The 25,351-nt window shown below is 51.9% G+C and overlaps 1 protein-coding gene across 4 annotated transcripts; it reads left to right on the forward strand.

Moving 5' to 3' along the window:
• Positions 1-36: 36 nt before the first annotated feature.
• CABP1 (calcium binding protein 1) lies at positions 37-25,351 on the forward strand. Of its 4 annotated transcripts, none has more exons than XM_086348291.1 (7): positions 37-784; positions 13,116-13,292; positions 16,451-16,481; positions 16,732-16,875; positions 18,825-18,934; positions 19,166-19,313; positions 24,881-25,348. In XM_086348291.1, exons 1-7 carry the CDS (start codon positions 131-133, stop codon positions 24,904-24,906), a joined length of 1,290 nt encoding a protein of 429 aa, XP_086204417.1. In that variant the 5' UTR covers positions 37-130; the 3' UTR covers positions 24,907-25,348. The 4 variants fall into 4 exon arrangements, with proteins under 4 accessions (XP_086204417.1, XP_086204414.1, XP_086204416.1 ...); XM_086348290.1 differs by lacking the exon at positions 37-784 and adding an exon at positions 7,319-7,834 and having other exon boundaries at positions 24,881-25,351; XM_086348289.1 differs by lacking the exon at positions 37-784 and adding an exon at positions 8,362-8,575 and having other exon boundaries at positions 24,881-25,351.

Below are 25,351 nucleotides of genomic sequence, written 5' to 3' on the forward strand. Positions count from 1 at the left end.
GGGCGCGGCGGTACCTGGGCCGCCGGGGAGCCGGGGGTGGACTCTTCGGGGACAGCCGGCGGCCCCCCCAGATTCGCACCGCCAGCCGCCGGGGAGCTCGGGGCTCCGGGCGTAGAGGCTGCGCTGTCACATGGGCGGCGGCGACGGGGCCGCATTTAAGCGGCCGGGGGACGGCGCCCGCCTCCAGCGCGTCCTCGGGCTCGGCTCCCGCCGGGCGCCCCGCTCTCTACCCGCCGGGGGCCCAGCGCCGCGCCGCACCGCGCCGCCCCCGCCGGGCCATGCGAGCGCGGGCCCCGCCGCGATGAGCTCGCACATCGCCAAAAGCGAGTCCAAGACGTCTCTGCTGAAGGCGGCGGCGGCGGCGGCGAGCGGGGGCAGCCGGGCTCCCCGACACGGCCCTGCCCGGGAGCCAGTGCTGCCCAGTCGCCGGCTGCCCGGCCCCTGCCCTGGCACGCCGTCGCCGTCCGGGGACCCCAGTTCGCGGAGGCCCCTGTGCCGGCCGGCGCCGCGAGAGGAGGGCACGCGGGGGAGCCGGCGCGGGCTCCCCCAGGCGCACTGCAGGCCCCGGGAGGCGCCGCCGGCCGCGGCGTCCCGACCTTCGCCGCCGTCGCCGCTGCCGCCGGCCCGCGGGCGGGATGGGGAGGAACGGGGTCTGTCCCCGGCGCTCGGCCTCCGGGGCTCACTGCGAGCCCCGGGTCGCGGGGACTCCGCTCCAGCCGCCGCGTCCGAGGCAGACCCGTTCCTCCACCAGCTGCGCCCCATGCTCAGCTCCGCCTTCGGCCAGGTAAGGGCCGCGCCTCCCACCCGCTCCCTGGAGAGGCGCTCGGGACCCTGCCGCGACTGCGAGCCCACAGCCCTCCTCCCGCTGCCCGCGGCCCCCCAGGTCACGCTCCTTTGGTCCTCCCGCCGCCTGGCGCCCTAGTCCGCGCGCCGCCTCCTCCCCCGTGCCTGATTCAGCACCCTGTGCGCTGTCCACGCTCCGGGCCTCTTCCGGGCCAGGCACCACCGCTTAGACTCCCTCCACCTGCCAGAACGGGCCAGTCTTGGAAAGGAGCGACCTCCACAAACCGCTTGGAAATTTGCAGGGGTCAAGGAGGGGTGCTCCGAGCAGGTGGCGCCAAACCCACTCTTTTGGCCTCTGACCGAGAAGACCAATGAATGAGCATGGAGTCTGGGGGTCAAGAGAGGGGACTTTGGGGTACACAGCCTTGTCAGGCGATGAGGGACCCTAGCCATTGCTTGTGGTGGCCCCAAAGACCTGGGAAAAGTTAGGAGAACTAAAAAATGTAAGAAAAGAGAAGTGTGTGGGTAGACATGGAGGGCTGTAAGAACTATGGCTCAAACTGGAACTTTGAGGGTATTTCAAGGAGGTTGTCATCTAGGAATGCCACAAGGATGGCCGCGGGCAGTTGTCGAGTTGTGAGACGTGGAAGAACACCCAGAGATCCCTAGTCTGAGTTAGTGTGCATTCTAGGGTCAGAAAGGTCGCTAAGGGGTCTCGAGTGGCTCATTTTGTTTCTTTTCTCTCAAGAGCCCCAAGCAGCTGGGCACCTGCCCTTTAGAAATGGCCCCGTAGTCATAATCCAGATCTACAGTTTGAGGCCGTGCTGCTGGGGAGAGAAGCTCAGCAGAAACGGACCTGTGAACTCCCGAGCGAAGCCAGGATTTTGTCTAGTTCCAAGTCCATAATTAAGTTGAACTCGTTGGCACGGCGTGGACACTGTTCTGCGGCAGCTGAGGAGGGGCGTAGTGCATAGATGTGATCAGAGTGTTTGCATGGTGTGTGGGGGATGGAGGGTGGGGGCGGGCCTGTGCGTTTCTGTGCTGGGATGTAGCGTAAAGAAGCCGTTTCAAGCTCCTGGCTTGCCAGGCTGGATCAGAACTCCAAGGAGGCCGTGTGTGTTTTGCTTCAGATGTGCACAGTTCCTTTTCAAAATACTACTCCGCTGCGGCTGATGCCAGTGAAGGTCTGACATGAAGGCGGCTGCACGTAGGCTCGGGTTGCGCGGGGCTGCGGTGGTGGTGTGATAGGGCAGCAGTCTGGCTTTGTTCCTACCAGGAGCCCTCGTTAGTTGAGGCAGTTGGAAACAGTTTCTCCAGAGTAGAGATGTGGATGCAGAGCTGTGACAGTGCAGCGCTGTGTTGACTGCGGTGGCATCTGTATGACTGAGGGGGTGTCAGGTGTTAGGGCAGGAGTGGGCTGGCTTGCGAAAGGGATACCGTGCCAGTTGAATCGGTGACAACTATCGGTTGCATTTATCAAATATTTTTTGATCACCTGCTTTGTCCAGGCGTTTGCTGGGCACTATGGAGATGAAAATAGAGAGGGTAGTGGGGTCCTGACTATTTTGGAGATTAGCAGTCTAGAAGCTTGGAAGGGTAGGTCATTGAGGATCACACACTTTCTGGTTATTTAGTTTGCCAGTGATCCGACTTCGTTCCTAGAAAAGGAGCCCTTTCTTTCCAGCCTTGCAGAATTTGTCTGCCTGGGCCCTTTGTGAGCACAGAGCATTTCAGCTCATGTGCTTTTCTTTCTTCTACTTTCTCAGTCATGAAATGAAGGCTGTTCTCCGTCCAGTGTTCTGAAATGTCACCAGGGTCACCTGAGTCAGGAGGAGCTGGAAGGTCCCATCAAATATTTACTACCTCCCCCTGGAAGCTCTTGCCTCTGGAGCTGCCAACTTTCTCTTTAAAGCTGGGCACATCCAGTCTGGGCTTCCTGCTGATGGCTCTAAGACATCTGCTCCAACGACAACGACAACAATAAAACCCAGCCTGGGACTTTGGATCAGAATCTCCAGTCTCCCGAAAGAATTAGTCTTTCTGTCCCTTCTCTCTGCATGGAGATTTCTGTCCTTAAGTCAGAACCAAGAGAAGGGAAATGAGGTTCTGAATATAGAAACTTTCAGATAGGATCTGCTTTGGGCAAAATATAGCCCTGGGGAAATATATTTTTCATGTCTCCCAAGTTCTTCTTTTTTTTAACCTTTGGTGAATCGCTCAACCTCAGTAAACCTATGTTTCCTTATCTGCATATTTGGAATAATCATAGTATCTAAGGTGGTGCAGTGGTAAAGAACCTGTCTGCCAATGCAGGAGACTTGGGTCCAATCTCTGGGTCGGGAAGATCCCCTGGAGAAGGAAATGATAACCTACTCCAGTATTCTTGCCTGGAAAATTCCATGAACAGAGGAGTCTGGCAGGTTACAATCCATAGGGTCCCAAAGAGTCAGACGTGACTGAGCATACACACACAGAGTATCTCAATGCGTTTGGGGGGGAATTAAAAGGGATGTGAAGATATACACAGAGCTTGGCCTAGAGCAAGGGTCTATGGATGTTATTATTGTTGTTGTTGATTCACTACCAAGGGCTGTGTCAGAACCTGTTTCCATTTGTAACAGAGTCAGGGAGGGCCAGGGGCCAAAGTGACACTGAGGGTATCAAGATAGACTCCCTCACGAGGGGGAATGGGAATTAGGGTTCTCCCAGTGACCTCACAGAGCATCCTTACTGCCTGCAGGGAGAGCATGTGGTTTTGAGGTTAAGGCATGGAATGGTGGGTTGGGAGACAGAGCTGAAGATTCCTATTCCAGCAATGTCACTTCCCACTGCTGTGACCTTGGGCCTGTTATTTTCTCTCTCTGGTCTGGGTTTCTTCATCCAGAAATGAGACTAACAACAACAACAAAAAGCTACCTTGCAGAACTCTCATGAGGGTTATACAAGGTTAAGGATGCCAAATGGCCTGGCTCAGAGTGGGTGCTGGAAGAGGGCTCAGGCTTCATTCATGTTATTATTATTATTAATAGAGTGATTGTCAAAATGAGGGCCTGCCTAAGGTAGTCTGAAAGCTGTCTCTGAGCCAAGTGAGGAAGGCCACTAAAGGAAGGAACTGAACGACCAAGGACCTTCCCTGGTATCCTCTTTGTGGCCAGCTAACGGCGCACCACCCAACTGCCTAGAGGGAAGATGTGGTACCAGGCAACTCTTGGCATTGGGTCTTGGAAAACTAATTAAAAAATTTTTTTGGCTGCACGGCATATGAGATTTTAGTTCCTTCACCAGGGATTGAACCTGCACCCCCTGCAATAGGAAGCACACAGTCTTAACCACTGAGCCATCAGGGAAGTCCAGAAAACTACCCAAAGGATAGTCTTTCTGTTCCTTATTTTAAGTTTGGGAAGAGAAACCTCTTTAGAGGAGGCAAATATGAATAAAACCCATAGATCCGTCCCATCCTTCCCCTTTCTCTAACTATAGGGACATCTCTTCTGATTTGAGTAGGCCAGCCCAATTCCTAAACTGCTTTGTGCATAACAGGATCAAAGATACTTAATGTATGAATGAATGAATGATGGGTGTCTCCAGCCTCTGGACTTTAGAGTTTCTTAGTTCCCATAGTTAAGATGAGGGAGACAGACCATGACAATTTGGGTCCTAACAGATTCAAGTGCACTAGGCCTGTGTGCCTAGGATGACGGCTCGGGTGTATTACTTACTCCTTCCCAGTCAGGTCACTTCCTACTGCTCTCTTAGAGGGCTGGGAGCCCCTGTGGCCTTTCTCTGGGGCCTGGGAAAGGGGAAGAGAAGGCCCGTTTGTGGTTGACATAGATTATAGATGATACTAGTGTCTTGGTGTCAGTTCGTAGGTTTTGCAGAAGCAGCATTGGCACTTTAGATCTCTGTCTAGAGCCCAGTAAGAAATGGACAAAGCCTCTTCTCATTATAAGCATCTTCTCATTATAAGCATCTTCTCATTATCTTATCTCCATAGCAAACTGAAATGTAGCATCATCTCCCCCCATTTTAGAGATGAAGAGACAGGCTCAAGAGAGGAGAAGTAGGTTGACCAAAGGTCCCAGAGTAAGTAAGAGGCAGGATTGTGACATGCTGTGTCTCTCTCCAGTCTGCCAGTGCCACACCATACTGGCTGGTAGGAAGTCACAGAAGTGTGTTTCCTGTTTGTCAGAAGTGTCCACAAAGCACCTCTCAGGTTACAACCCAGCTTTCCCCAAGTGTCTTAACACTGGGCTGCCATCCCAAGTTCAAATGCTGGCCTTAGGACTGCTCAGGGCCCAAAGCCAGCCTCCCTCCTAATCAGGAATAATCAGCAACGGGTTTATCCTTCTCATCCCTCTGATCCTATTATCCCATTCCAGAACTCTAAGTGTGGCTTCCGAAGGCCCAGGCCTGCTGCCACAGTGCATAGGGATGGGAAGGTGGGGGCCATGCGATGTGCTTTGCTCCTTAAGGAAGCCTCCACCATTCAGCCCTTTATAAAATTTTCTGCTGAAGGTCAAGCCATCTTCCTCGTCAAGATCAGTAGCTACTCCTGTCATGCAGAACCACCACCACCCCATCTGTCCAACCTAAAATAGCTTAAGCGAGCTCTGGGTTTGAATCCCAAATCCCTTTCTTCTGTTAAGCCCCAGGCTACTGTCGGCACCCCCTCTGCTAAAGAAGGATGGGATTTCTTCAAAGTAGGCAGATTTTTCCATAGGGGGAAAAGTCCTGTCTCCTGTCTCCAAGGACAGAAGCAAATTCCAAGGTTGACAAATAGGTGCTGTGTCCTGGACTGGCCTGCAGGGGGCAGGAGTCACCAGGTCTGACCTAGTGGGGGTCCTGCTAGACCAAGGCTGCTGGGCAGGGGACAGGGCACCTTCCAGGTGCTGGGCACTGTGCCAAGCCCTTTGCAGGTGTGATCTCATTAACTCCTCATAAGTCTTACAGGGAAGGGTTATTAGAGTACCCGTTTTATAAATAAAGAAACCGAGGCTCAGAAAGATGAACAAGTCCTCAAGGTCACATGGTTGGTAGGCAGCAGGGCAAGATTTGAACTCAGGTCTGTCCAACTCTGCATGCTGAACTCTTTACCTCTAGATCAGTGGTTCTCAACAGTGGCTGGAGGTTAGAATTACCTGGAGTATTAAACAACACCGGTGCCCGGGGCTCACCTACACCTATTCCATCAGCATCTTCGGGGAAGTTCCCCGGTGATTCTAGTCTGCAGCCAGCACTGAGAACGCTCCTGGTTCACCCTGTCCGGTCTTTTCATATATCCATCCATTTAGCTCATACAAATTGGGTTTGTACCTTACCTGGAGCCTAACTCATCTCCCCTCTGGGGTCTGTGGTAAGCCCCTAGCTTTTCAAAAGAGTCTGCAAGACTCTAGATTTTGTGTGCAAGTCTTTTTTTTTCCTGATCCCCCTACACTAAGATCCCTCTGGCTCATTCTCAGAGTGTTTGTGTTTCCCCTTCATGGTATTGACCTGAACTGTGATTCAGTAAGTTGATAGCTCTTTAGTATCTCCTGCCCCCCTGCTAGAATGTAAGCTCCCTGCAAGCAGTGAAAGTGAAAGTGTTAGTTGCTCAGCCGTGTCCTGACTCTTTGTGACCCCACAGACTGTAACCCTCCAGGCTGCTCTGTCCATGGAATTCGCCAGGTAAGAATACTGGAGTGAGTTGCCATTCCCTTCTCCAGGGGAACTTCTTGACCCAGGAATCAAATCTAAAAACAGGGACTGCGTGTATCTTGTTCCTACAACATTCCCAGAGCCAAGCACATGGGACAAATGATACTTCCTCCTTCCATGTTAATAATTCCTCATTCCAGTACCTGTTCTGCGTCACACACGTCTTATAACCAGCTGAGGGAACTGAGCCCTGCCAGGTGAATGTTCAGAAGCCGGCAGAGCCAGGACTCATCCTAGGCCTCCAGACCCTTCCCTTTCATCTGAGTTCATTGCTCTTCTCACAACCCTGCCTTCACGCTTTGCTTCCAAGAAACAGGTCTTTGAAGAAGGCATTTTTGTTGGCTCTTCCCATACCAGCTCTCCACGCCTCACCCTCCAAGTATCTTCACTCCCCTTTCCTACCCTTTAGACGTCAACAACCTCTCCCCCACCCCAGGCTTCTCCTTGTGTCCCCAGGGGGTGCCCCTCCTCCTCCACATCCCTCTCCGGAGGCCAAACCAGGCTGCTGAATGACTCCCCTGATTAAGCCATTCCATTGCCGTCACTGCTCGGTTGTCAAGAGCCACCCAGGGACCTGCCTTCCCAGTTTCCTGGGAGCTGGCCTGTGGCAGCTTCTGGTCAGTGTCCCCACCCATCTATCCCTAACGGGAGCTCTGATCAGCCACCCAAAACTGGACCAAAAAAAAAAAAATTCCTGCGAAAGGACCCTCTCCGGACTGAAACTCAGAGCAGTGCGCGGAAGGGTTTTTCCATCAGGGCCCGGAAGGAGCTTGAAGTTCCAGCCTGTCTCTGGTGCCCCCTGCTGAGAAAAGCAGGGGTGCAGGGAAACGTGGATACAGACTCTCCTGGGTCATCTGGCTCCGGGCTGTAGGTCTCGATGGTGACATCTGAGGCTTGAGATGAATTCACATCAAAGCTGGAACCCGGAGGGACGAGGACTTGCCGGCTACCTAAGAAGTTCCGTTCATGGGACTGTGACGATCCCTTTGCAAAGGGCGGCCTCTCTGCTTTGCGCCCCGAGGAAGCCGATGAAAGATGCTCTATCAGGGTCAGGCAGAGAGGGTTTGGGAGAAGGTTCATCGCCCTTGCTCGCTCACGCCTGCTGGGCCAGCACTGCCTCCGTCAGGACCCCCTCAGGGCCGGCTCTTGATTTCCCCTGGGTCGGAAAGACCGCACACGGTGAAGGGAGCCAGCGGAAGGAGCTGCTTTTGGCTCAACTGTGCTTCCAGCCCCGAAGCCTCATCCCATTTCAGTGAGGAGGCAAGTGTGAAAAATGGAGCGTGATGGAGAGTCGTCACAAGATCTCCAGGGCCTCGACTGGAGCCGCCATCTCTCGATCTAGCTGCGATGGCCGGGGGTGATTAAGATGCCTGTTCGTCCCTGGGTGCGTGTGTGTGTGTGTGTGTGTGTGTGTGTGTGTGTGAGAGAGAGAGAGAGAGAGAGAGAGAGAGAGAGAGAGAGGGAGAGAGAGAGAGACTGCACACACAAGGCTGGGAGCTGCGAAGCCCCGTGGATTTGGGGGCCCAAACTAGCCTGCTTCCCCTTCTGGGTCTGCTGGCCTAATTCCCAGCTGCAGCTGCCATTCTGGGCTCCCCTCCCCGAGGCAAGCTCCCCGCAGATTTGACAGCGGGAGGGGAGGGGCCGAGGGAAGGGGAGTGAACCGGGAGAGGACTCGGCTGTAATCTCATGTAGCTGATCCCGCAGCCTTCTCCAGCTCGGCTGGCCTCTGCCATCAGCTCTTCAGGCGGTTTTCTCTGTGCCTGCACTCTCCCCTCCTGCCTTCATCTCCTTAAGAAAGTGTCCAGAAAGTTAAACCCACACACACGAACACACACACAATCCACCAAAAAAAAAAAAAAAAAATCAGGGAGCAGGAACAGGCAGACGAGTAAGAGAGCACGCGCGCAGGAGAGAGGGCTCAGCCGGTCTTGGAGGAAGCACGGCGCAGGCAGAGGGAGGCTGGGGTTGGCAGGGACCGGGACTCAGGTCTCTTAGCCTCCGGGAGCCTCCTTCATGGACCCAGGGATCCTGAAAGGGGCTGCCTCAGCTTAGGATGGGCAACTGTGTCAAGTCTCCACTGAGAAATCTCTCAAGGAAGGTATGTTTCTGGAGTTCTTAAGACCTGGGGTGGGAGATTGGGGCATCCTGCCACCTGTCCCAGAGGTTGGGGGCGGAGAGGGTGGTTCTGTCTTGGGCCGCTTCCCTGTTCCTGCCTCTGCATTCCTTCCTATCACAGTTGTCTGTGTCCCGGGGCTCTGAGCTGAAGTTGGGATTTAGAGATGCATGGGGGCCTGTGATTGGGAATTTGCATAAGATTTAGGAAAGAAACCATGTAGGGTCCTTAGGATGTGCGTGGACAGAATGCCTCGGGATACACAGGATGAGAAGAGGGTTAAGCTGGACTTTGACCCTGCTGCTGGTGGTTCTTTCCCAGCGGTGGAGGAGGGGTTCGTTCACCTCCTCTGAGGGACTCTGACCCTCTCTGGTGGTCTCTAAGGTCTTCAGAGTTGTGGGTTTTGAAGTAGATCCCATTGTTACTGAGAGGAAACAAGCTGGACATCCCCTTCTACCCTTGAGAATTCTTGAGTCAGGTCAGAGACTCACAAATAGGGCCAGTCTGGCTCAGGGCCCCAGGCTTGTTTCCATCGAGAAATGGAGTATACAGCAAAGGTGTCTGTCAATTGCGTTCTGCAGTGGATGCATTGCTTATACACCAGGATAATATCCTTTTGCAAGAATCCCTTTTGGAAAGCAAATAATCATCTTCCTGCAAGCCTGGGCTTACGTCTGAAGGATCTTGCTTTAGGTGGGCTCTGCCTGTATTTCTGGCCCTCTGTAGTCAGGCCGTAGAAGAAATCCACAGATATTTCGTAAAGGAACAAGAAATATGAGGGATGGTTTCCTCCAATTCTTTCATTTTGCAGAGAAGGAACTTGATTGCCACTCAGGTTAAGTGACTTATCCAAGGTCTCAGGTTAGCTAATGGCTCCTCCACCCCCAACCCGTTCCTACCCCCTCTGTTAGTTTGACAGCCTCTCAATTTAGGACATTTCAGGCTTTTCTGCTCATCTTCTTCCTCATTTAGCTAAGCTGCTCACATCAAATTCCTTTTAATCTTCGCTGTTCCTTGGATCTTTCCGAGGGTTGACTGTTTCTTCTGTGCACACCCCCCACCCCCAGTCATCTGTCATCTTAAAGGAGAGTCCATTGCATCAGACGTGGCCTCCACACTGTTGCAGAGAAGTAGAAATGGATCTGAATTAGTCTAGAGGACCATCGGGCGAATGCCCTTTCCCTGAGTTCTGTCCAGACCTTCAAGAGGTGAACTCAAAGAACAAGAGCTGTCCTTCTGTCCTACCCCACCCATGACTCAGACTTCTTAGGTCTCCTCTTTCTAGCCATGTGACCTTGGGTAAGTTATTTGACTCCTGCTGGGTCTCAGTTCCCTGGTCTATCAAGTGGAAATACTAACATCTACCTCCTAAGGTGATTATGGGGCCTAAAGAAAGAGCTGGGATCACTGTCTGGGATGCAGTACTCAGTATATGTTAGCTGGTGTTAATAGCATTAGAATCATAATTTTATGATTCACAATCATAAAATCATATCATCACAATCATAATCATAAATTTTCTGAGAAGGGAGATGAGGAAAAGGAAATAGGAGAGGTTTTGAGTCCATGGAATAAGGCACAAGATCATAGTAGATATTACATTCAATTTCATTAAAAAAATAATAGTAAACATTGCTTTTTCCTGAATATCTACAAGATCTCCAACATCTGTTATCTCATTTGCTCTTTTCCACCGAGTGGTTCTCTTGCCTATTTTCTAGAGAAAGGAACGAGACTCAAAGATAAGAGTGTTCCTGAGATGCCATCGCTGACTGGAAGCAGGGCTGAGATGTAAACCCTGATCTGTGTGAATCTAGAGGCGGGGTTTTGTTTTTAATTTTGCCTCTCTCTTTTTCTCCTGCTGTCAGAGATGTTATTCATAGATTCATGAACCTGACCGTACAGATCATCTTAGTCCAAATTCCCACTTGCTGGGCAATGCCCTCTCCCACCACATCAAGTGCTTCCTTACTCATCTCCTCCTCCTGTGAATACCTTCGATGAGAGGGAGCACAGTCTTGGCTAGCTTGTGTTGTTAGAAAGCTGTTAGGTCAGGAGGCCCGCTGGTTCCTCCTGTTGCCCTGCCACACTCAGGACATGTCCCCCTGGTGCCAGGAAACATTGTCATCCCATAGGCTGCTGCCCAGTTGGCTTCCTGTGTGGTGACTGGGAATTGGTGATGGAGAGAGGTGGCCTCCTCCAGGCTCTGAGCTGGGCAGAACTGGGCTGTCAGGTACCATCACTGGCCAGGGAAGAACAGCTGCCTTCCGGGGCAACTGGGTGCCAGACTGGGTTAAGATCAAGAGATTCAGTGGAAATTCCCCAGCCATCGCTGGTTCTTGCTTCGTGGGAGCAAATTTTTCTCTGTCCTCCTCACTTCTTTCCTGATTGGCAAATATTCTCCCACTTCTTCTGTAGCCAGAAGTAAATGCCTTCTGGCGCCCAGCATCTCTCAAGTTGCATCATCATCATCGTCGTCATCATCATTGTCATCATCATTGTCATCACCATGGCAACTCCACATATTCGGCTCTTGCCATGCTCTAGGCACTGCGCAACAGCTCAGTTGCCTCTCACAGAATCCTGTGAGTGGCCCTGATCATCCCCCGCTGGACAGAGAAGGAAACCAGAGCCCAGAGAGGTGAAGTGACCTGCCCAAGGTCACACAGGAGCAAGTGGCAGAGCCAGAATTTGTCCCCAAGACTGTCTGAGTCCAAAGCCAGTTATACTCAATCTCCTCTCTGAGTTCCCTGCGGCCTGCTGCCTCCTCCTCCTGGGTGTGCTCATCTGAGCCAAGTGAGTGAGAGTGAGCCAGAAACAAAAAGGCTGATTCTCTGCAAAAATCTCTTCTGAGATTATAACTGGGGCTTAACCACAGTTGACTCCCTGGCTCCCTCTGTCCAGAAGGTCTCTCTGGTCCTGCCCTCATTCTAGCCAGGTCCCTGTAGCCTGTGAGAGTGGCCGAGGCTCTGAACCTCTTTTGGTCATCAAACCAGAATGGACCCTGATCACCCCTCAAGTTCTAAGACTACCCAGGGTGACCCTTATTGCACTCCCTGAACTCGGGCCTTGCACTGAGGTCCCGTACCTTGGGTCTGTGTGGCTGCTTGCCCTTAGAGGAACCAGAAAATGGCTCCTTCCTCTCTAGGCCTGGAAGAAGTTTAGAAGTTGGACATGAGTCTAGACTGCAGTCCCACACTGTGGGGCTTTGAGGAGAAGGAGCATGAGGACAGGGCGAGATGTGGGAGACTGCTCTGCTTGTCCACCTGGGAGGCCAGGTTACCCCTTGGGTCTTAGCGTCTTCTCCTGAGTGTGACCTTCTTGGAGCTGGAGGAAACTGACAGGAAGAGGATGCAGCAGAATGGATGTGTGGGACATGCAACTCTGGGGTCCCTGGACAGAGGCAGCCCTCTTAAGTTTTCACTGCTCTTTCCTTGGAAGGTTTGGCTCCAGCTCCTTACTCTGGGGGTGGAGGCATGCGAGCTGGGGGCTGAAGGCAGACCACCCCGACCTAGGGGGACGCTGGGCATCCTGGCGGGGAGGCTGGGCTAGGAGAGAATGTTGTGTCTGGACGCTGCTGTTGTCCTAAGAGGACGGTCTGTGGGCAGTGCTGACTTTTTATAGCTGCATGGGAACCATCAGGGAGGAGGATGGGTTGGCCGGGGCCAGGGAGCACGGCTATATTTGGTCAGTACAGAGGGCCTCTGCCTCAGCCTCCAGAGGTCTCTGGACCAGGCACGGAGCCAGCAAAGGAGGGAGGGACGAGGAGGATTGCTGATGGGAGACAGCGTCTAGTCTTGAGGCCACAAGCTGGGTGGAAGCTGACCGACAGAAGTGCTTTGTTTACCCCACCCAGTGCTTTAAATCGGAAGGTCTGGCAAAACCAGGCTGGAGTTACGTCATGCTGTCCCTTCAGAGGGGATGCAGAGCATCCATCTTACCCCAGGCCCCGCCTCTCACACCTGCCTGCTTTATTTCTGTTTGCCATGGCCCCTGTGTCCAGCTGTCACGCTCTGCTGCCAGCTCTGATGGTCCTCGCTACCCTCCAGTGGGTTCCAGCAGGGGTAGGATCAGAGGTCCATTGGGGAGCTTAGCCCTGAGGATTGTGCTGGGATGTTGGGAGTATCTTAGGAAAGGACATTATTCCCTGAATGAACAGAAGCCTCCCTCTGCCTGCTCCTCTCTCTGAGCCTCTGTTTGCACACAAGGGTGTGTTTCTATGCATGTGTGAGTATGTGTGTGTGTGTGTGTGTCTGCAGGTGTGCCACACAGTGGGTATCACACCCAGCTCTTCCTGGAGCATCTATTTTGGCCAAAGATCCGGGACTCCGTCTGTCGGACCAGTTTGCCGCCTGCCCCCCGTGCATCCTGAGGGCTCTTTGCACCCTGGTGTTTGCCTCTCAAGGTCTTCTCTTGAGAAGGGCCCCTTCTAGGACTGGGAGCCAGGCTGGGGCCCGGAGGACTCAGCTAGGCCAGAGAGGTGACACCTTGCCTCTGTTTTGTATTTGCTTGGTGCTGGCTGAAGATGCGCCAGGAGGAGACCAGCTACACGGTGGTGCAGACAAGCGAGGAGGGCCTGGCGGCCAGCGGCGAGCTCCCTGGACCACTCCTGATGCTGGCTCAGAACTGCGCGGTCATGCACAACCTGCTGGGCCCGGCCTGCATCTTCCTGCGTAAGGGCTTCGCGGAGAACAGGCAGCCTGTACGTAAGTTGGCCCCGGTGGAGCCGTGTTCGACTTGGCTTCACGGGGCATGAGGAAGGAGGTGCTGAGAAGAAGAGGGGCTCTGTACACAGTGGTGTGCATCCCCCGGCAGACGCACCTCACACCCTCAACTTGTGAACCTGACCCCCAGAGTTTCCCACTCATGGCTGCAGAGCCCTGGTGAGTCCACATCCACCAGCAAAAAAATAATAGTAGAAGCTATAGTTGGGGTTTGGGTTTTTTTTTTTTTTTTTTTTTGAGCACTTAATATGTGCCAGGCACTGTGCTCAGTGCTTTGGTGCTTAAGCCTCAGAGCAACCCCAGGAGGTAGGTACTATTATCCTCCCCATCTGCAGATGAAGAAATTGAGTTGGAGAGTGTAACATGCTCAAAGTAACAGCTGGTGGGCATTAGCGGTAGGATTCAGACTCAGGGAGCCTGCCTCAAGGGCCCCCTGTCTTCTGAACAACAGTACTGAATACACGGCACCAACCACTAGAACTTTCTATGATGATAGAAACATTTTCCTAATTAGTACGGCCCTCTACAGTAGCCACTAGCTCTTGAAATGTGGCTAGTGCAACTGAGGAAGTAGATTATTAATTTTCTTTGATTCCAATTCCAATTTAAATTGTCACACGTGGCCACTGCCTTGAAGGGCCTCTCGTACGTATCTGAACAGTCACAGAGAGGAGGGTATTGATGATGTTATAGATTCAAACATCGGTAGGTTTATTGAATGGTGGTGGTTGAGTTGCTAAGTTGTGTCCGACTCTTGCGACCTGATGGACTGTAGCCCACCAGGCTCCTCTGTCCATGGAATTTCCCAGGGAAGAATGTTGGAGTGAGTTGTCATTTCCTTCTCCGGGGTTTATTGAATGCCACCTGCTAAACACTTTACGTATCTTGCCTCACAGATGCTAACAAAGACCCTGTAAGGTGGTTTCTGGTATTAACCCATTTTACAGATGAGGAATCTGTGGCTCATACAGTGGAAATGACCTGTCCAACGTCCTACATCTAGGAAGCAGCAGATCCGGGCTTTGTCCTTGAGTCCATCTGACTTTAGAGGCCAAACTCATCCCTCGACTGCATAAGTTGGGGAGTGAGGGCCATGGTGGGCTCTGTTCCCACCTGACCCCCTGAATCGGTGTTCATGGTTTCCCTGTCATGTCAGTGAGCATCCCTGGCTCTGTTCCACATCCCCCGCCACTCTGCCCTGGGGAGCGTGTGATTCAGGGACCAGCCACCAGGACTCAGCCGGACCAGCTCTGGCCACAGGCACATGGCAAAGGGGTACTGGCTTTTCTGCACCCTGGTTCTGGGTTTATAAGAAGCAGAGAGGGGGCTGCAGAGCTGATCCTGGAGATGTGAGAGGCTGCAGGGTGGGAAGGGACTTGTCGCCTCTCCTAGTGAGCATACCCTGCATGTGTGTGTACATGCATATTCTCGCTGATGCTTTCACTTATGGGGGGTACCAGGCATTGAGAAAAACACCTTTTGTGGTCACTCAAGATCCCAGTCTGACTAAGAACAGCTAGTAGGGATAGAGGTAGGAATGGGTAGGTGTTAGAGAGAGTGACAACCCCTCCCTGTGCATGGTGACAGGCTTTTTAAGTGGAAGTCCTTTCAGTCATCTCACAGAGACAGACAGCTTCAGCTAGAAATGCTGCTGGCAGGACCTGGGAGCCTGCAGACTACTCATGCCAAGTTCATGTACACTCTCAGCATGGTCCTGCCATGTATGGCCCCTTCCAAGAGCCGAGTCCTTCCTGTGCAGTTGGTGGTCCTGCAAAATGTTGCTCAACAGCCCCTTTCTAGAAGATTCCCGGGTTTTCTGGCATTGGGATCCCTTGCCCTGGGGCCAGTTTGGAGCAGGTGGGCAGCAACTTCTCACCTGCCCTGGCCCAGTGGGCTAGAACAGCCTGTGTGCACAGCTATGGCACGCCCACATGTCTGTTTCCCTGAATGGTTTACCCACACCAGGTGTGTGCTTCCTCAGGACGGGCACACCCTGCCCCTTTGGGCAGGGAGCTATGACATATGGGCAGGATGAGCACTGTGGACCAGTTTTGGAGCCTGCTAAGCATGTCCAGCTGGGCACCGCATCCATTTCATGCCAGTCTGTTTCTCTCCTGGGCAGGCCTGGGGCAGCTGGCACGTCACCAGCCGGAGCCTGCCCTCTGCTCCCTCCGGGCCCGCTCTTTGGAGACTTCTCTGCCATCTGTTCGGATGCCTCACCCTGGGGCTTCCTTGACTCCCCAAGGAGACCTGGGCACTGCTTGAGGCTGGAGACGTGTACTTTGGACCCTGGCAGCCGCCAGAGGCACTGGCAGCCCCCAGGGTCCTATGCTGTGTCCTGTGACGGGGCAAGGTCTGCGATGGGAGCCCAACTGGAGAAGGTGGGGCGGTGCCCAGGAAGCAGGGCGCAGCCCTAATCCTGCCTCCACTCCTGCTCCTTCTCTTCCTCCCTCTTGTGCGCCTGTCTGGACCCCACTCTCCCTCTCCCAGCCTCTTGCTTCTCCCATTGCGCCCCCTCAGCCCCTCTTCTCCCCCACTCTTCCTGGTTTCACTGGGCATGTGTGTGTGCATGCTCAATCATGTCCGACTCTTTGCGACCCCATGGACTGTAGCCCTCAAGGTCCTCTGACTATAGAATTTTCCAGGCAAGAATACTGGAGTGGGTTGCCATTTCCTTCTCCAGGGGATCTTCCCAACCCAAGGATTGAACCAGCGTCTCGTGTCCCTGCACTGGCAGGCGGGTTCTTTACCAACTGAGCCACTGGGGAAGCCTTTGGTTTTATTGGGTAGAGCCCTCTTCTGTCTGTTGGAATCCTCCCAATAACCCTATTTTATTTACAGGTTTTGGCCTCCAGATCAGCTCTGTTCCTTGACCACATGCTTGTGTCTGGAATAAGGGGTTAGGGGTGCAGAGGTTCTGGGCCGTGGAAGGGGCTTCTGGCTCCCTGGACTCTCCCATGTGTGTTGGACAAGTGGGGCTGCACTTTTCCCCTCCAGGACATGGTCCAGGCACACCTCCGCTGCTGCCCATCACCTCCCAGCCAGTGCCTGCTGCCACTGGGATGGCCCTCAGCTGGGCACTGGATGACTTCCGGGCCCCTCCCGGCTGCTAATGGCACATGTTCTTTTGTTTCAGGACAGATCTCTGCGGCCAGAGGAGATTGAAGGTGAGACCTGGCCTCTTAGAGGAGGGTGTTGCTCAGCCATCCAGGAAGATGAGGGGAGGGAGGTGGGTGGGAAGAGGGGCAGAGACGTCTTGGCTTCCTGTGAACAGGGTCTGGTGCAGGGCCAGGCATCCTCTGGGGAGCCGGGCGTTGGAGGAATGCATGAGTCGATGGGTCCCTCGGGGCCGCCTCTGCCCTGGAGGCTCTGCGGGTCCTCCCCCCGCACCACGTTCACCTTCCTTCTCTTCCCCAGAGCTCAGGGAGGCCTTCAGAGAATTTGACAAGGACAAAGATGGCTACATCAACTGCCGGGACCTGGGTAACTGTATGCGCACCATGGGCTACATGCCCACCGAGATGGAGCTCATCGAGCTGTCTCAGCAGATCAACATGAACCGTGAGTCCCTCCGCCAGGCACCCCCTTCCCTCCCCAGCCTCGCCCTTGCTGTCCTCTGCCTGGGTTCAAGTTCTGAGCTCCCCCTTCTTCCTAGCTCTGTGACCTGCAGGCAAACCACTTACCCTCCCTGTGCCTGCCTCAGTTTCTTCACCTGTAAAATGAGGGGTGGAATGGGGAGTTAACTGGGGGTATGTTTATTTATTTATTGTTTTTTCTTGGCTTATTTATTCATTCATTTTTTTGGGAAACAGCTTTATCGAGATATTCATATATCATACAGTTGACTCACTTAAAGCCTTCCCTTCAGGGACTTCTGTGGTGGTCCAGTGGTTAGGACTCCTTATTCTCACTGCAGGGGGCATGGGTTTGATCCCTGGTTGGGGAATTAAAGTATAGAATTCAGTGTCTTTTAGTATATTCAGAGTTGTGCAACCATCACCCCAATCAACTTTAAAATATTTTCATGCCCCCTCCACCAAAGAAGTCCTATACCACTCTGCCATCACCCCCAAGTCCCTCCCCAGCCCTGGGCAAGCACTAAGCAGATTTGCCTATTCCGGGCATTTCTTTTTTTGAGTTGAAGTGTGGTTGATTTACAGTATTACATTCAGGTGTACAGCATAGTGATTCCAAATTTTTATAGATTATACTGTATTTAAAGCTATTGTAGAATATTGGCTCTATTCCCTGTGCTGTACAATATACTCCTATGGCTTTTTTATTTTCCACAGAGTAGTTGACATCTCTTAATCCCCAGCCTCTATGTTGCCCCTCCCCCAACCCCCCTTTCTCACTGGTGACTGCTGGTTTGTTTTCTGTATCTGTGAGCCTGTTTCTCTTTAGGGGACATATTTTATTTTTTAAAAAATTATTTATTTATCTTGGCTGTGTTGGGTCTTTGTTGCTACGTGCAGACTCTCTCCAGTGCGTTGAGCAGGGGCTACTTTCTGGTTGCGGTGTGTGGGCTTCTCGTTGCGGTGGCTTCTCTTGTTGCAGAGCATGGGCTCTAGAGCGCGAGCTTCAGTAGTTGCGGTGCACGGGCTCAGCTGCCCCATGGCAGGTGGGACCTGCCCAGACCAGGGATCATGTCCCCTGGATCGGCCGGTGGGACTCCCAACCACTGGACCACCAGGAAAGAAGTCCCTAGGCACTGTTGAGCTGTAATATTCTAAACAGCCCAATAATCAATAGCTGGCACTCAGTAAGACTTGAACAGAGGACGCTATCGTTATTGTGTTTTTCTCTGTCTCCCTTTGGGTTCTCCCAGGAGCAGACCAGGAGACAAGGGTTTGAGTGTGCAGTTTACTTAGTAGGGGCAGGACAGAGTCGATAGAGAGTAGGGAGGCAGGAGGGTGAAGACAGGGCACCAAGGCAGAAGGCACTCGAGGAGCTGCCACTGTGGGTGATCGAGCTCAGGGTGCTGGTGTCGAAGGCCCACGTGGAGCTGTCTCTCGGGCTGGGTATTTATCCCCCAAGCTCAGTCACCGGCTGAAAGTGTTGTGAGCAGGCCCCAGGGGCAGGTCTCCTGTATTTCCACCCTCTGAAGGCTGGTTGGAAGGTGAGTTCCACTTGCACAGTGAGGGAGAGAGGGGGGCAAGTGCGCCAGGCGCTCACGACTCCTGCTTCCCTCTCAGTCTTTCTGTGTGTTTGTCTCTGTCTCTCTCCTGCTCTGAAATTCTTTGCCTATCTCTGTGACCTCATGTTTCTTTCTCCCCTCTGTACCCCTGTCCAGTTCCTGACTTGTTCCTTTAGTTAGCCCCCGGCCACTCCTCTGAGCTCTTTTGCGATAACCCCCCTGTCCATGGTCACTTCTCTGTCCTCATTTGGCCTCTGCTTTTACCCTGGGCCTGTCGCTGGGAAGGTCAGGGAGGGCTGAAAGCTCCCCTGGTTGTCTAGTTGGAGGTGGGCGGTAGTTAGATGGATGACCTAGCCTGTTCCTCTGTCCCCAGTGGGTGGCCACGTGGATTTTGATGACTTTGTAGAGCTAATGGGACCTAAACTCCTGGCGGAAACGGCAGATATGATTGGAGTAAAGGAACTGCGAGATGCCTTCCGAGAGGTAAGTGGTGGACAGTGGACAGGCAGGGCAGGGGGACTTGTTAGAATTCCCAACCTGAAAGGAAACTGGACCTCTGGATCCCACCCCAGGGGAAGAAGCTTGGACAGAGAGGCACTCTGGGGAAAGGGTTGGTGGGGGGACAATGATGCTGAAGAAGGGGTTCAACCTTGGGATCTGCTTCTGACAGACTTCCTGTTGTAGCAACTCTTCCCTCCTTCATGCCCTCTCTAGTTTGACACCAATGGTGATGGGGAGATAAGCACCAGTGAGTTACGAGAGGCCATGAGGAAACTCCTGGGTCATCAGGTGGGACATCGAGACATAGAAGAGATTATCCGGGACGTGGACCTCAATGGGGATGGACGAGTGGACTTTGAAGGTAGGCGGGTCTTGAGAGTGAAAGAAGAACCAAGACAGGAGTGGGCATCCACAGAGAGCACCCCTCCACATGTGAGTCCACCATGCAGTCATCGATCTGCCCCAACTTCTCACCCCTTACCCTTCCATCCTTCCACCCCTCTAATCCATTGCCTGTTCCTACACCCACCCATCCATCCGTCCATCTTTCCAGATCTCTCCTTCCATGTGTCCATCCATCTGTCTCTTTTTCTGTCCAGGTGCCTATTTATCCACTAATGGATCTCCAAACAATTACCCATAGAATCCTTTACCTGCGGCCTTACCCAGCCACCCAGGCGTCTATTCATTCTGTGCATTCACCCATGCCTCCATCTACCCGTATACCTCCTCCCATCTATCCATGCATCAACGTCCATTCACACATTTATTCTCTACCCGTCCGCCGGTATCTCCACCCGTACTCCCATGGACCTGTTGGTTGTGTGCACAGGCCTTTCCCCATCTGTATCCATCGAATCACCCATCTATCCACTCCTGTGTCCCTCTGCCCCCACCCATCTCATTCCATGTCTACTGGCCCACCTTCTCCTGTATCCATCCATGGAGGTATTTTCTGAACCCACATTCCTCAACCTGACACTCAGACCCCTTAAGATCTATCCACAACTCACCTCTCTGGCCACAGCTTTCACCATTCCTTCGCTCACACTCCACCTTAAAACCACAGGTGATCCAAAAGCCTGCCAAGCTCTCATTTGATTACACTATTCTTTTTGTCAGGATGCCTTGTATTCTATTCTTCCCTGGGGTTAAAGTCTATTCCATCTTTAAGACCCAGCAGTGGGGCCACTTCCCTCCGTCCCCAGACTGAGCTTCCTCTTTTCTGGGCTTTCACAGCACCTCAGGCTTACCCTCGTTCTTCACACTGGCCCCTAAGCGCTAGTTATATCTCCACTGAATTCTGAACTTTTGGAGAAAAGAGGAACCCTACTTACTTTATCTCTGAGATTCCCACAGAACTCAGTACCTGACACATAGCGAATGCTCAGTAAAAGTGTTTTTAAAATAGTAATAATCATAATTAGTGATCATCTCTAACTGTACATGCTCTATACAGTCAGCAAAAACAAGACTGGGAGCTGACTGTGGCTCAGATCATGAACTCCTTATTGCAAAATTCAGACTTACATTGAAGAAAGTAGAGTAAACTACTAGACCAGGTATGATGTAAATCAGATCCCTTACGATTATATAGTGGATGTGACAAATAGATTCAAGGGATTAGATCAGATAGAGTGCCTGAAGAACTATGGACGGAGGTTCATGACATTGTACAGGAGGCACTGATCAAGACCATTCTCAAGAAAAAGAAATGCAAAAAAGCAAAATAGTTGTCTGAGGAGGCCTTACAAATAACTGTGAAAAGAGAAGCAAAAGGCAAAGGAGAAAAGGAAAGATACACCCATTTGAATGCAGAGTTCCAAAGAATAGCAAGGAGAGATAAGAAAGCCTTTCTCAGTGATCAATGCAAAGAAATAGAGGAAAATAATAGAATGGGAAACACTAGAGATCTCTTAAAGAAAATTAGAGATCCCAAGGGAACATTTCATGCAAAGATGGACACAATAAAGGACAGAAATGGTATGGATCTAACAGAAGCAGGAGATATTAAGAAGAGGTGGCAAGAATACACAGAAGAACTATATAAAAAAGGTCTCCATGACCCAGATAACCACAATGGTGTGATCATTCACTTACAGCCAGACATCCTGGTGTGTGAAGTCAAGTTGGCCTTAGGAAGCATCACTGTGAACAAAACTAGTGGAGGTGATGGAATTCCAGCTGAGCTATTCCAAATCCTAAAAGATGATGCTGTGAAAGTGCTGCACTCAACATGCCAGCAAATCTGGAAAACTCAGCGGTGGCCACAGGACTGGAAAAGATCAATTTTCATTCCAATCCCAAAGAAAGATAATTCCAAAGAATGTTCAAACTACCACACAATTACACTCATCTCACACGCTAGCAAAGTAATGCTCAAAATTCTCCAAGCCAGGCTTCAACAATACATGAACCATGAACTTCTAGATGTTCAAGCTGGATTTAGAAAAGGCAGAGGAACCAGAGATCAAATTGCCCACATCTGTTGGATCATGGAAAAAGCAAGAGAGTTCCAGAAAAACATCTATTTCTGCTTTATTGACTATGCTAAAGGCTTTGACTGTGTGGATTACAACAAACTGTGAAAATTTCTTAAAGAGATGGGAATACCAGACCACCTGACCTGCCTCCTGAGAAATCTGTATGCAAGTCAACAAGCAAGAGTTAGAGCCAGACATGGAACAACAGATTGGTTCCAAATTGGGGAAAGAGTACATCAAGGCTGTATATTGTCACCCTGTTTATTTAACTTCTAAGCAGAGTGCATCATGCAAAATGCCAGGCTGGATAAAGTTCAAGCTGGAATCAAGATTTCCAGGAGAATTATCAAATACCTCAGATACGCAGATGATGCCATCCTTATGGCAGAAACTAAAGAGCCTCTTGATGAAAGTGAAAGAGGAGAGTGAAAAAGTTGGCTTAAAGCTCAACATTCAAACAACGAAGATCATGGCATCCGGTCCCATCACTTCATGGCAAATAGATGGGGAAACAATGGAAACAGTGACAGACTTTCTTTTCTTGGGCTCCAAAATCACTGCAGGTGGTTACTGTAGCCTTGAAATTAAAAGACGCTTGCTCCCTGGAAGGAAAGTTACGACCAACCTAGACAGCATATTAAAAAGCAGAGACATTACTTTGCCTACAAAAGTCCATCTATTCAAAGCTATGGATTTTCCAGTAGTCATATATGGATGTGAGAGTTGGATCATAAAGAAAGCTGAGCGCCAAAGAATTGATGCTTTTGAACTGTGGTGTTGGAAAAGACTCTTGAGAGTCCCTTGGACTGCAAGGAGATCCAACCAGTCCATCCTAAAGGAGATCGGTCCTCAATATTCATTGGAAGTACTGATGCTGAAGCTGAAATTCCAATACTTTGGCCACCTGATGTGAAGAACTGACTCACTGGAAAAGACCCTGATGTTGGGAAAGGTTGAAGGCAGGAGAAAAGGATGACAGAGGATGAGATGGCTGGATGGCATCACTGACTCAATGGACGTGAGTTTGAGTGAACTCTGGGAGTTGGTGATGGACAGGGAGGCCTGGCGTGCTTCGATTCATGGGGTTGCAAAGAGTTGGACACGACTGAGCGACTGAACTGAACTGAACTGAACATTTATTATGTACCAGTCACTGTACTAAGTACCTTTACATGTATTATCCCATTTAATTTTTACAATGACTCCAGGGACTGCACTATTATTACCTCATGTTACAATTGAGTAAACTGAGCCTCAAAGAAGTAAGATAACTTGCTTCTCTTACAGAGAAGCAGAGCTGGGTCATGAACTCAGGCCTGGAATCTCAGCCATTCCATACATTATACTGTTCATGACAGCATCCAAGGCACCATGGGATACAGGGGGAAAAAAAACACAGCAAAACACTGATTCTAAACTCCATGAACTTGCATGCTGAGCAGAAAGGCAAGATAAACATGAGCTAGACTGTGAATATGTCCAGAACACAAAGGCTGGGAGGCCTTTTCTGAGGCCTTCAAGGTCCCAGATCTTCATCTTGATCTTCAAGGTCAGGAGAGTGTGGCAATGGAGAGGCTTGGCTACCAAAGGCTTGGCTACCACCAGAGCTGAACATTTCAGGTACCCTGCGTCCAGGCAGTGACCGCCATAGATGACAGCTCTTCCCTGAAAGCCCAGTATCTCCCATTAATTCTACCAGCATGTGTTGTACATCAGCTGTGTGCCAAGACCTGATCCCCACCTTGAGGAGCCCATGACCAGCAAGGAAAAGGGAAGCCGGCAGTACAGTCCATGCCATTTGGGGGAAAGTACAGCAGGCTGTTGCATACAGTGGGGGCACCTTTGCCAAAGTGGCAAGGATTAAGGAAGGCTTCCTGGAGGAGGCTGTAAGTAAGCAGAGCCCTAAGAGACAAGTAGGAGTCACCAGGTGAAAAAGAAGGAAGAGATATTTGCCTTATGGAATTGAAAACTCATATCTACACAAAAACCTACAAACAGATTTACTGTTTATAGCAGCCTTACTTATAATTGCCAAAATTTGGAAACAACCAACATGCCCTTCACTAGGTGAATACATAAATAAAACTATGGTATACCCAGGCAATGGAATATTATGCAGCGTTGGAAAAGAAATGTGCTATCAAGTGATGAAAAGACATGGAAGAAACTTAAATGCACAGTTAGCGAAAGAAAATCTGAAAAGGTTGCATACTCTGTGATTCCAACGATATGACATTCAGGAAAAGGCAGAACTATGGAGACCGGAGACAATGAAAAGATCAGTGGTTGCCAGGAGTTGTTCGTGGCAGGAGGGATGAATAGGGGGAACACAGAGGATTTTTAGGCAAGTAAAACTATTCTGTGTGATACTGTAATAGGGATACATGTCATTATACATTTGTCCAAACCCATAGAGCCTCCAGGCCTTCCCAGGTGGTGCTCGTGGTAAAGAACCTGCTCGCTGATGCAGCAGACTCAGAGAGGCGGGTTTGATGCCTGGTTGGGGAAGATCCCCTGGAGGAGGGCATGGCAACCCGCTCCAGTATTCTTGCCTGGAGAATCCTCATGGACAGAGAAGCCTGGGGGACTACAGTCCATAGGGTCATACAGAGTTGGACACGACTGAAGCGACTTAGCACATGCATACGCACAGAGAGTCTCCAACACCAAGGATAAATCCTAATGTAACCATGGACATGGGGTAATAATGATGAGTCAAGATAGGTTCATCTGTAAGCAACATCCTACTCTGCTCAGGGATGTTGGTGATGGAGGAGGCTGTGTATGTGTGTGTGTGTGTGTGTGTGTGTATAGAGGCAGGGGGTAGATGGAAAAATCTGGACTTCCTGCTCAATTTTGCTGTGAACCTAAAACTGCTCTAAAAAACAAAGTCTAGTTAAAAGAGAAGGGAGCGGGACAGGTTGCAGGAAAGCTAAGACGGGAGGGGAGGGGGAAGTCAGCTCCACCTCCATGGAGTTGAACTTCGTGGTGGGAGGTGAGTAGTGACAGGTGAGGCTGGAGCTGTCAGCTGGGGCCAGAACAGGAAGGCCTTGGGGTTGTGCCCGTTGTCCTGTGGGGACCATGAGAGGTTTGAAAGGGGTCACACGTACAGATAGAAAGATCCTGCTGGCTGCTGCAAAGAAGAGGGATTGGAAGATGCTGGATGGGGGACCTCCCTGGTGGTTGGGGCAGCTAGGATTCCATGCTCCCACTGCAGGGAGCCTGGGTTCAATCCCTGGTCAGGGAACTAAGATCCTGCATGCCACGTGGTGGGTGAGACCAAAAAGAAAAAATTCCGGATCGACACTGGGGACCAGCACGGGTCAGAGATGGTGGCCACAGACCGGGAGGGAGGCATCAATCTGAGGAAGGTGAGGCGCAGTGTCCTGGACCCTGACTGCTGCTTTCTCCCCACCCCCGCCCATCCCACCCGCCCCCACCGCAGAGTTTGTCCGGATGATGTCCCGCTGAGGCCGCCAGGGCCCCTCCAGGACCGCCAAACTCCGCGGGGCGGGAGAAGAAGAGCCTGAGCTCGCCTCACCCTGCCGCCGCCGCCACCGCCGCCGCCGCCGCCGCCGCCCAGAGCCCAGGATGTACTGGCGGACGGGGCCTGCCTGCACCCCGGGGAGGTGCCCACCCCGGACCCCCACCCCTCCGCACTGTGAAAAAGACTCACGACTTTTGCAACTGGAAAGGGGGGGGCGCCCGCCAACGAGGAGGCCACCATGCCAGGCCGGCAGAGGTCAGGCCGGGCGCCGAGTGCCAGGGACCAAGCCGCTGCTGGCTGGGGTCGGGGGGCCCACACAGCATGTCTGCCCCAGGGCAGAGCCTCTCACCACCTTCCTTAGCTCTGTGCCCGTTCCAGCTCGCCTCAGCCCTGTTATCTCAGAACCAATAAAAATATTTCCAAGAGGAA

This window comes from Bos grunniens, chromosome 17 (genome assembly GCF_055505025.1).
Source record: "Bos grunniens cultivar Pamir isolate PY7600 chromosome 17, Bosgru_T2T1.0, whole genome shotgun sequence".
Lineage (NCBI taxonomy): Eukaryota > Metazoa > Chordata > Mammalia > Artiodactyla > Bovidae > Bos > Bos grunniens.